This window comes from Cyprinus carpio, chromosome B10 (assembly GCF_018340385.1).
Source record: "Cyprinus carpio isolate SPL01 chromosome B10, ASM1834038v1, whole genome shotgun sequence".
Taxonomy (NCBI): domain Eukaryota; kingdom Metazoa; phylum Chordata; class Actinopteri; order Cypriniformes; family Cyprinidae; genus Cyprinus; species Cyprinus carpio.
Window position 1 is genome coordinate 23,839,925 of NC_056606.1, and position 12,784 is coordinate 23,852,708.

The 12,784-nt window shown below is 38.7% G+C and overlaps 1 protein-coding gene across 2 annotated transcripts in view; it reads right to left on the reverse strand.

Annotated features, from left to right (window-relative positions):
* LOC109112925 (netrin receptor UNC5C-like) overlaps positions 1-12,547 on the reverse strand; it is a 196,533-nt gene extending 183,986 nt beyond the window's left edge. The window contains exon 1 of one of the 2 annotated variants that reach the window (XM_042733320.1): positions 12,009-12,547. In XM_042733320.1, the coding sequence (XP_042589254.1) occupies positions 12,009-12,126 (118 nt within the window). In that variant the 5' untranslated portion in view covers positions 12,127-12,547. The remainder of the gene's footprint in view (positions 1-12,008) is intronic. The other variant, XM_042733321.1, reaches the window with a different exon arrangement.
* Positions 12,548-12,784: the final 237 nt, after the last annotated feature.

The window sequence follows — 12,784 nt, forward strand, 5'->3', positions numbered from 1 at the left end:
TAAAATAAATCATAAATAAAAGATAAAATAATGATTACATCATTATACACACACACACACATGTACATTATTACCTCAGAGTAGTAATATGCACTTTTAAGGTACTACTATCATCATTTTAATGATAAATAAGGTACAAAGATGTCACTTTAATGGCACTAACAAGCTGTTGTACCTTTAAAGGTAAGACTTTTGCAGTTTTTCTGAAAATGTGTTAAATAATTGAATGTGTGAATGTATATTAAATAATATTTAATACTAAATTTTAACTTAAGGCAAAACAGCTTCACATTATGCAACACTTGTGTGCAAAAAATGAAAAATGCTTAAGAACAAAATTTAAAAAGTCACATCTGAAACCGTTATAAAATAGCACAAAACTCTGAATGCACATCATAAATCTATATTAATGCACCAGTTGTGCAGCTGCAGACATGAGTCTCTGCTGTATCTCTGTTACACTGTGAGTTGAGGTTTTAATTTCCATATCCAAATAGCAAGAAAAGCAGTCAAGAACAGCAGCGGTTAATATATCTGAGAAGAAACCGGAGAGTTTGAGCTATCCTGCACTCCCTCTTCCTCCTGTTTACTCCTCTTCCTTTCTGGCCCAAATTGTTGCTTTTGTTGGCGCTGAATTCAGCGCTGGAACACGGCAGTACAATAAAACATTCCCCTCACAACAACAACGATAAAGCACAAAAATTTAACCAGCAAAGTGCAGAACTTTTTCAGTTTTATTGAAAGAACAACTGTGTGGAGATTTACTGACGTGTTTTCTCACAAACGTGAGAGGTAAAAGTGGGCAGCGGGTGAAATTTATGTGAGCGGCTACTGAAGGAAAGCATTCAAGAGGCTGTAAGTCAAATCTGACGACGGCAGCGGCGTTCTGCACTTCACACTCGCGAACGAGCAAACTGCTGTTCCCTTTAAACAACTCACTGGTCCAGCGCCAGCGAAAAACTGGCAGGGTCGCCCGTGCCCCTCGGCCACGAATCAATACATCCCCTGTGTCTTGGGTGAATCCCTGCGATTGCGTGTGTTAGAGAGAAGTTAATGCAAGGCAAATCAGCCAGTGCTCATTACAGCATAGAGTTTATGACCCCTGACTGACAGAGAGAAGCCACCAACTGCATCCTGCAGACAGACAGAGCTAAAAATGTCACCAGTTATTAATGAATGCACAGGCACATACAGATTAACAAAGTATGGCAGCGACACTCGGGTGGGCGGCATGAGTAATGCTATATCACACTATATCAGAATATGACTGCAGAGTTAATTACACAGGAATTTCACTGAAAAAATGGGTCTATGCCATATGTCTTTGAAACAAAAAAGCATATTGAATAGCACTAACTGGGCTTGCATTTCAATGCCTTGTATTTCCAGGGCTTGCATTTTTAGGTCCTGAAATATAACATAGTTGTTTATTTAAGCTGTGAATATTTTAATTAAACATATTTCACACACATTTTCATAATTAAAAATCCAATAATTCATATTACTAGGATTCAATAATATGACATTTAAAATACAATGTATAATATTCGACAGGCAGATTTCGGTTCATTTTATTTCACTTTCCAAATTCGCTGTTGTTTGAGCATTACAGCCAAACTAATTTCCCTATTATAAAGACAACACCTTTTAAGGTAACAAAATATTAAAAAAAGAATCGTGGATATTTAGGCCAAAGTTGGGCGAAGATAAAAAAAAAAATCTTTGTCATTATTTTATCTGTTATTAATAAATAAAAAGATGGTTTACTTTATTTAAAACCTTGACGATCAAAAAACTAAATTATTTCTACATGCATAAAATAAGGTAATAAAAAATATTTATTATATATTATATTATATTATATTATATTATATTATATTATATTATATTATATTATATTAATATTCTATTATATACATACTGGCAAAAAAAAGTATTTCTGAGGATGTATTATATTATATTCAGTGTTTTATATTAAATTCAATATTAAACAATGTAAAATATAAAAAAGCAAATACCACTTTACATCTTATAGCACTTAAGTTTAAAAAAATAAAACACAAAACAGGAAAAATATATATATTATACTATATGCACTCTATCAGGCAAAAATGTGCAAAAAAAAAAAAATATATTAGTCATTAGTCATTATAATATATTTTTATATATATTTTTCTTTTTCTGAGAATGCATTATATTAAATATAATGTTAAATATTTGTATTTTATAAGGAAAAAACAGCTTTACACATATATATCTCATTTAAACTTCAGTTTAGAAAAAAAAAGTAAAATATTCTAATCAGAAAACAAAAAATCCATAAAATTCTAAGTCACATTTGAGACCATTTTAAAATAGCACAGTGATTTAAATCTTAATGAATGCACCAGTTGTGCAGCTGTATATACGAGTCTCTGTCAAGTCTCTGTCCCACTGTAAACACACCGTCTTACCTCCAGTCCACCCATCCCTAACTAACAGCTCCAGCACTACCTCAGAGGAAAGCTTTTGTACAAGAAGCCAGTAATGGCTGCTCTGAGTCGGCCTGTTGTCAATAACACAAAGTCACTTTTCTGGTCCCTGTGCATTGCTGACTCTCCACTTTATCCAGCCGCTCGCCACTTCCATTACGCTTCCTATCACTTTAGAAGAGGATATATTATTTATCTACTTCCCTGTCTATGTTTGGAGGTCTTCGTTGGGGCCGGTAAACTTCTTCTTGTTGTTTGGGAATGTTCACATCGTACGAAGTGCCCACAGGAGACGGGATTTTCATTTCGCCCTCATTCCAGTAGTCTTATTTTAATGGGCTTTTTAAAGGCCCAGATTTAATCAGAGGATTCCGACCTGACGTTTTTCTGCTGCTTCTGCATTCCGGGTGTGTTTTACTACGTGGCAGCAAAGGACACAATTAAATGCAGTTTTGGGGCTTGTCGCCCGGCCCACTCGCTCTCATCGATGGCCCTGTGATTAACGATGTTTAACGCTCTCCTTGCGCTCCGCTTCTTGTCTTTGCACTTCATCTCAATGCCCTCCATTCTCGCACGGTCGTGGTATTGTTGTGATAGGCTTCTCCCCGCGGGTTCGTTAAGGAGACTTACTACTGTACGATTCTCAATCGGGCTACCACAAAATTAGCCCCAGCGAGGATGGCCCAGTTAAGCACTCGCAGCTCGCTGGACTCTGGGGAAACGGGCCTGGAGATGTGACTGAACATGAAAGTGCTGAGTTTGGGTTTATGGAGTGTGATATCACACGCAGATAAACTAATGGTTCGACCACAGAGCAACTGCTTAGACATGGAAAACAGAGACAAACACACAGCAAGATTAAGAGAAGCACGAGGCCGGTTTTTGCATCTAAAAAAACAGGAACATGCTAAAAGATGAATCAAGGCTAAAAGTAGTACAACGCAAATGGATTCCCATTACTTTGTTCTGCACTACATATTCTAGACACTTCCGAACGGATCACACAATATGTGCTTCTAATTTAGCACCTCATTTAACCGGCCGAAAAAACAACATTAAACATTGACATTTTGACACACACTCGCTGAAGCTTTCTCATAATGGCCCGAACAGTTAAAACTCTGCTTGGCAGTTTTGTAGATAGCTAAAAAGAAGAAATATGGGGGGAATTATCCAGAAGATTGATTCTGGAGAGATGAATGCTTTCTATTCATGCATCTTTATCTGACAGGGCTTGTGCTCTCCGGGCCTTGGGTTTAGTTATTGTCTCTGACAAAACATGTTTGGGCCGGGTTGAGGATGTGTCAGGAGGCGAGCGCTTCATCACTGTCTGACGGAGAACTGATAGGCTACGCGATCCAGACGCGAGGATCAGTCTAAAAGCCCCAAATGGAGAATAATAACCTGCTGAATTCCTCCTGTATGGGGTTTGTCTGACGCCAGGCCCCTCTGCTCATTCACTGACATTTACTTTCTTAACATACGTCCCAATCGTAAACTAAAACGTTTTTGTTCATCGAAAGAAGCTGAAATAAAATATAAATGTTAGATAGAAAGTAGAAATCTAGAAGTGTTGCTTTGCCAACCGACTGAAATAATTTAGTTAGAACACTGAAATTAAAAGAAATTAAACCGAAACAGCTAAATAAAAAGAGTGACAAAAAGGCACTGCAAAATTACAAAAAATTAATGAATGAATCTAAAAGCGCATTTCTAGCGACGGCTCTGATGCTGGAAAAAAAGTGGTGTAGGATTAACTTTTAAACAATTTTCTTGCAGAAATTGCTAGTGAATTTCACAAAGAAACTACAAAGAAATGGCTAGTAACACATTTAACTAAAGAAGAAATTTAGAAGTAGAAAGACTAAAACAGTATTTTCTTGTAAAACGTACTCCAATCATTTTATTAACAACTTTGGAATAAAATTTCAGATAAACGTAATGATGAAACACATGAGGTCTGCAACTCCTTGCATTGCTAAATGTTTAACAAAGTTCATTAGATGAACAAGTTTTCAGTTGTTACTTGAGTTAACTTGACAAACTGACTTATTTTTTAGGTTAGGTCAACTTTTTTTTTTACATTGCAGAAATAAACTGGTTGTGAACGACATTTAACTAAGAGCTTCTATACTGCCCATGAAGCACCTGTCCATGATCATAAAAACAACTGCAGGTCTGTGCATTAAACCAAGTAAGATCAAGCTTAAACAGGGAGCCTGGCCTGAGGTGGCATTTCTCTAATGACCCATCATGAACCAGACCCTCCAGCCCCCTGTTGAGCTCCCACTTTATAACCAAGTCCACAGTAGGACTTACATTGACCTCTTATCATCTCTCTGGCTGCATGGGGCCCTTAATGAAAAGCAGAATCCAGTGAAAACCTCAAAGTAGCAAGTAAATGTATGTTCTTATTTAAGCCCCATAAAAACAGGAAAGCACAAACATTTATCTGTGCTATGCTTTCATCTGCTGTCTGCCGAGCTAAAGAATAACAGAGCAAGGAGGCTGATAAAGTGGAAGATAGGAAATGGAAACGTGTGGGTCTCATGTTCCCATGATTCCAGCAGGGCGGTGATTGCTTGTCCTGGCCTCCCTCTACGGTGAACAGCGGTGCACGGCCCTTTCATTACACCAGATGCATGCATCAGTATGCACAACAAAAACCCATCCCATGATGCTCAATTTGGCCTGCAGTCAAGCGTTATGCATTAGCTAAGAATACTAATAATTTGGCAAATGCAATTTTAGTAGCTTTGTGGCTATTTGCAGAACTTGGATTGCATGCATTTCTCGGTCTTTGACTGACGTGCGGATTCACACAGTACAACACGTTGTCGGCTCTATAGTCAGGAAGCATATAATATGATTTTTCTGTTGTACTAAGTGACGATAAGAGTGCTTGCTAGTAAACTCAGTCGTGCACGTTGTGACAGTATCCCAGCAGGCTTCTTGTTTGATTGGACACAACTTTGTGCCTACAGGGAGAGCCATCACATGACAGCAGAGCTAAAAGCAAAGCATTGACGGTGTTTCTGGTGGGGCCGTGTGCTTTTTATAGCCACGCATGCAATAAGCGAAAAACTGTGTTCTGCTATTAAGCCACAATGACAAGAAAAACATGCAAGAACAACCGTGCAAGATGAAATGCTTTTACTGCAGGACTGTTGCTCTGTTGTTGGAAGACAAACGATGCAAGTGCTTCATTCAAGAAGGTCAGAGGTGAAGAGTGTATTTTCTCCCCCACTAGATGCAGCAAACAAAATGACTCAACAAAGAATTAAAAAACGCATTAAAATGATCTGGCATCTTCTATGCATCACTACTACTATAGTGTATAGAAACCTCCAACACAAATACATTAAACTTCTACGGAAGCTTGTTCCTGCCACAGAATAAGAAATGCTAACTGCAACTTTCTCTCACAATTCTCACTTTTGTGAAAGTCAGAATTTCAAGATGTAAACTTTTGATATATAAACTTACAATTTCAAGAAAAAAGGTCAGAATTTCCTTATTTATTTGGTAGTGGAAACCAAAAAAAAAAAATTCTCAGAATTCAAAAAGACAAAATTGCGAGATATAAACTCAGAATTCCGAATTTTTCTTGTAATTCTGAGTTTATCTCTCACAATTCTGAGTTTATAGCCTACCTGATGTCAACTCAGAATTCCAAGGAAAAAAAAACAATTACGGGAAAATCTAAATTGTGGGATAAACTCAGAATTGCAAGAAAAAAGTCAGAATTGTAAGATGATAAGTGACAATTGTCTTTTTTATTATTATTTTAGTCCGTAATCAACAAGTTTCCATAAACGTCAGTGTGCAACTACACTATTAAAAAAAAAAAAAAAAAAAAATTAAGTTATTAGTAAATAATTGGAGTACACAATACAAGAAAACACCATTTCAGTCTTCTCACACAAAAAAAAAAAAAAATTGGACTTGTGTGAAATTATTTGTGAAATTTATTAGCAGTTTTAAAGCCCTTTTTTCTGTCTACTTTTTTCCAGTTTGGCTTGATGCTGCAGAAAAATGGCAGCCTTCACCTCTGACCTTCTTAAATAAAATAAAATGTTACTTCTGAGCGCCTTACATGGCCTCAGATTGGCGCCGTTCACCAGCAGGGCCAGTATGCGGTCGGGCACATTTACGGCCGGGCGTCGTCCGCTCCCAAAAACCGAACTCTATACTTCAAACTGTAAAAAGGGGTGTCACTCTCCTCTCCATAAGTGCCCTGAGTGAAAGCCCCTTGACTGGTAATAACTCTCATCTCTCTCTCCATTTCCTGATCACAATTACCCTCTCCATGAGGAGCAAGGGCTGTAAATTACATTTCTCTGATCCTCAGCTATAATTGGACACTGAGGATTCTCCAAGCAGCAGCCTTTCTGTAAGTGGAAAACAAAGAGTCTTTGAGCGTTTGGGTTTGGATTTCACAACGCGACTATTACATTAGAGGAGAAGCATAACATCACTCCATACTCAAGAGCACACATGACCACGTCACCGAACGAGTTCATGGTATGAATTCACCCTTATTTCTATAAGACTTTATATGATACAGAGCAGCTTCACAGAAATAAACTGAAAATTGCAGCTCTATAGAAGACAATTGTGTCAATATTCAGCTCAAGTAAGATTTATGTTGATTTAATCCAGTTTAATAGCAGTGTCAAGGTAGAAAAAATCATTTATGAAACGAATTTGCCCAACAGAGGACAGTAGTGTTATTATTCAGATCAATTCGGTTCATTGTTGATTTATCCAGTTTAATAAGTTTATCAATTATAGTGCTCTCAAACAATTAATCGTGATTAACCGCATCCAAAATAAAAGTTTTTGTTTATATGCGTTGTACTGTGTAAATTTATTATGTATTATGTATATTATGTATAAGTATACTCACATATATAATGAAAACAAAAAACTTTTATTTTGGATGCGATTAATTGCATTTAATCATCTGACAGTACTAATCAATTATGAAACAAAATTTCTCTACAGGAGGCATCAGTGTCATTATTCAGATCAATACTGTTCCAAGTTCATTCAAACCAGTTCAATAACTATGTTAGTGTGGCAAAATTTAACAATTATGAAATGAATTCAATTCAGCACTAAAGCAAGCCTTCAAAAGACAATAGCATCATTTTCTGTCGATGTTGCAAAGTTTATCAATTATGAAATGAATTCCATTCAGTCATTATTCAACTCAGTTCAGCTCAAAGTTGATTCAATCCAGCTTAATAACCATTTTAAATGTTGCAAAATTCAACACTTATGTAATTAATTTGACTCAGTCATTATTCAACTCAATTCAGTTTAATAACAGTCTCCATGTAAAAACAAAATCAACAATTATGAAACACTGTCTTCTGTAGAGCAAATTTGTTATCATTATGCAGCTCAATTCAGTTCAATGTTTATTCAATTCAGTAAAACAACAGTGTTGATGTTGCAGTTTATCAATTATGAAGTGAATTTGATTCAGTCGTTATTCAACTCAAAGTTGTTTGTGTCACCATGGAAAAGGAGATCTGTTGACAGACAGGTCGGTCACTTCAGCGGCGGCATGCTTGTGAAGTAGCCACACTTGTGCCGGGCTTCACTAATGGACTGCTAATAGAACCCAGAGCTGCACTTTGATGCTTCCCCTGTAGTTTACAGGGTGACAGTGTGTGATTAATTGCACTCACTCCACTCCCCGTATGCTTTTTCTCTTTTTTGCTACGAATAGAGGCTGTCATTGGCATGACTTTGCTCGCTCACCTACATGCGCAGCTGGATACGGCGTGATTTGCCATAGACAATGCCGAGCGCATACTGTAATACATCTTTTCCACAGCCGGCACGCTACGTGACGTCAGGAGAGGAGAGCTGCAACCTCAGCACGCCTTTCACAGCAATTATCACGAAAAAATATCCTCAGCACGGGGGAAGGCCAACAAACAGCGTGTAGTGCTGACGCCCACAAGGCGACCAAGAAGGAGTTTCTGATGACACACAGTTTGGCTCGACCTTTACCTTCACCAACACGTGACCGAATTAAGTCTCATTTTCTCCTTCAAACTTAAAAATCGGCCTACATCACGAGGGATTTACGATACACAGTGGTGCTAGGTCATAGTATAGTAGCCGTTTGGTGCACAATGAAGCCTTTGTGTTTCCAAACGAACTTGGAGAACGACCACGATGGCTGTAACCTTAGTAGAGCCCTTGAGACCTGACCGTTAGGCAATGAGGGAAGCACTTAGAGTAATGATGATCGCAATAACACTCATTTTTACGCCTACTGGAGCTGCACGTGTGTCTCTTTTTTAGTTTGCTAAATATTTTCTTAAAAATAAAAGCGCACCCCACCTGCCCGCCCCCCGTCCCCGGTCCCCCGTCCATAAACAAAGCTCAGAGGACGCATAACATGCAGAGCGAGAGGACAGACGTGGAAAAAGTGAACTCACGCTTTGACGCACTCAGCAGGCAGTGGGTTTGCTTTGCTGTTTTTTTTAAAACAGTAATTACACATAAGACAGCAAACAAGGCGCCTTTGTTTCCCCAAAAAAAGCACTGCATATAGAACCGATGGCATACAGAAAGCAGAAAAAGCATGCAGCCTACATGAAAACAAAAACGTACAAGAATGGATTATGCACATTTGGGATCTTCGCCTTTCATCAGCCAAGGATCTGCATATTCAAACAGACAGCCGGTCTACTTCAGCCCCCAAATCCACACGGCCTTCTGCTGTTAAAGCGGATGACAAGATCGTCTCCTGTCGAAGCATTGTCAAGGGTCGCACAGTGCTGTTATCCCCCTCACTCCCTCTTGATTTTCCTGGTCGCCTCTTATTCTTATTCAGGCGCCGGGAGACACTTGTGGTGGAGATGTCAGTGATTTTACTGTACTTGATAAAGGCACTCCTTTCCTCTCTATTGCTCACTCCTCTGTTTCCAGGGCCAAGAGAACACTGAGACAAGTGGGAATTCACACACTTAATTAACACAAGTGTATCGACAGTGAAAAATAGGGGGATCAGGAGAAGAAAGGAGCGTGAGGGAATTTTTTCCAAGCAGAGTAGCCATAACTGCTTAAATAACAGGGCAGTACTTCAAGCACGAAAAGATCCCCATGTGAACCGGAAACGTGTAGCTCATTAGTATCCAAAAAACCTATGGGCCATTAATTAGTTGCAAACAATGTTCACCCTAAGTATCGACTTCTTAATGGACACAAAGAGACTTGGTTTGTGTTCCCATTACAGTCAATGGCATTGGCCTCTGAGGGCTTCTGGAATCGGCCTTATGTCATCCTGCAATGCCCTTCAGACTCCGGAGCAGGATAGTTTTTCCTCAACCTTTCCTTGTTTCTCATTAACTATGCACAATTGTCCAGGGAGGTTTTGCTAGACTGGATTGGGTTTCTAACAATCTGATTCCTGGCATTTTTGGAGCCTGAAGCATGCAACACTTACAATACAAAGCTCACTTAAACTTTTAAATAATAAAGTATTATAGTGTATATAATCAAGAATAATACAAACATTACTTTATATGTAATTATATGTATTTGGCAGAAGCAACTTACATTGCATTCAAGCTTTCCTTTTTATTCAATACATGCATTTCCTAGGAATCGAACCCATGACCTTGCCGCTCATCTATTGTTTGAGCTACAGTAATCACTTTTTTTTTTATATAGTTTAATTTAAAATTGTACAAACATCACTTTTCATTTAAGCATTTGGCAGATGCTTCTATCTAAAGTGACATGCACTGCTTTCAAGATTTAGCATTCCATGGGAGTCGAACCCACAACCTTTCCATTGCTCTACTGTTTGTGGTTTAAAAAGTAGCTATTAAATAAAGTATAACATAAATATAGCATACATTCTAGAACAGTACAAAAATGACTTTACATTTATGCATTTGGTAGATGCTTTTATCCAAAGCGACTTGCAATACCTTGCATTTATGCTAAACTTCTTCTTCAGTGCATGCATGTCCCGGGAATCAAACCCAGCAGATCAGCAGAATCCAGTACAGTACAACTGCACGTAAACCACTGAGGAAGGATTGAAGCCAATGTCAAACGTGGCTAGGAGGAGATTCACAAACCTGCCTTGTGATAGGGAGGAGGTCTTTGTGTCATCTCTCTGTGTCAAGAACATGGCTGCCGGTTTACTTACACAACAATTATTCAGCAAAATCCTTTTAAATGGAGTCCCACACTCACTTCGGTGAACGGACACTTTCAAGAAAGCAAACGGCATCAGCTCTGAGATATGCCACAAACCTGAGAGCATCTTCAGCGTACAGAAAGTACTTTTAACTCACAATGTCGTGCCCAGAGGAAAATCCATTTAATTAGTTCATTATAATGCAATCAAAGCATGCAGATGAATTAGGCTACTCAATAGCAAAATAATCAAAATATTTATTTTACTCCTAAGTCCTAACAGAAACAGGGAATTTGGGTAAATCATCAATTCAAACTCTTAAGAAATATGAAAGTCCAGCAGCACATTCGCTTCTCACAGAATGAGGCCATGAGTGATATTTTGTGGTTTCAAGTTTCTCTGATTTCCTCAAAACATTCCCAAAGGAATTTAGCCACTTTGTAATTAGGATAGTAAGATGATTTATAATAGAAGTTGATGGTTTAATTATGCATTATTTTCAGCATATATATATTAAATAATAACGCGCTATTTAGTATAGTTTTCTATACTAAACACCGCGCAAACAAGATTTACAGCCAAAAGAGATGGATTTGAAAAACAACTCGGAATCAGATATTATCCTTTAAGGCCAGAAAACTGTCCTGTAATAAGATTTCAGCATTCATAACAAGACTAAATATATAAACCAGCGCGTTAAACCTTCAGAAAGGTCTGCGCATACAAGGACAAGCGCAAAAACATCGTTCTGCTCATTTCTAACGAGCAGAAAGGCGTTTAGTCATGACAGACACACAGCAGCACGAGACAAAGTTTTCTCATGTAATGACCTCACTATGAGCTCATGGCTAAAATTAAGACCAAATGACAATAATCCACATATGCGAGTTTTCAATGTAAAGAGATTTAACCAGCTGTGACACCACTGGCTGAAATATAAACACCACGCTCTTACACTCGATGATAACAAACAAAACTACCGAAACAAAGATAATATTAACAGGAAATGCCATTGTTAGTTTAAATATATAAACAAATCCGATCGGGCGGGAATTAGTTAACATGCTCGACCACACAAAACACAATTTACAAACAAAAAGCACATCTGACAAATCAATTCACGCCTGAAATATCAAATCTAACTACAAATGATGGGTTTTGAGTAATTCCCATTAAGACTTATTAGCATTATTTACCGAAATCTGATGGTATGCAGTATAAATTTCTATATAAAGCTGGATGGGTTTGACAACTTTTCATACGCAGACCTGAACAATAATTTAACGAAACTTTCGCTCATTCAGCAAACTTCAGTCAGCGATGCTGATCGATATTCAGCTAGTATTGAAAGGTTTTCTTACCTTGAGCCGAACCGGTGTTGACGAGCGATAAAACAGTGAAAACGAACACAGTGATCATCTGCGCTAAGAATCCCGATCCGCCTCGATCTCTTCTCGCAGTCTTTTTACTTCTTCCCATCGTACAAACAGTCAAAACCAGGCAAAAATCCGCCGATCGGGTGAAATAATAATCTGAGGGACCTCTGGAGATGTTGTTTCTAATAAACCAGCGGAATCGCAGACTGTGGCGGAGAGATTATTATTCGCGGAATGAAATCCGTTGATGGAATCCGTTGGTTTTTACCTCAGCGCACTCTTCTGACAGACAGCGGCCACCAACGCCCGCCAAACACAAGTGTTTGAGATTAATATCCTCAGTCCCTGCTCTTCTGAGCAGTTTTTCTCTCAAGGCTTCGCGAAACGCCGCGGACCGGCTGTAAACAGGTAAATCAGCGCTCCTGAGGTGAGTTCATGTCTGTCAGTGAAGTTCCCTCAGCGCGCGCTCCCCGCCTTCTGATGGAGAGCTGGAGGAGCGCGAGATCCCCGCGCGAGCCGCCCGCGCTCCAGCCAATCCGCTTGCGCTCCGACTTCAGTGCGAAGAAACCCGGGTGCGGAGCGCGGAGCGGATCAACACCTGATCAGGTGGATCAGGTTATGAATGATTATCGGGTGTGTTAATAAATGAGCTTTAATGAGATGATGAGGAGCTGTTCCTTTCACACGCCGTTTAGATATTCTACTGTTATTCTGCGTCTTTTGTGATCCTTTCCTGCCTATAATCTCTCAGCACATACCGA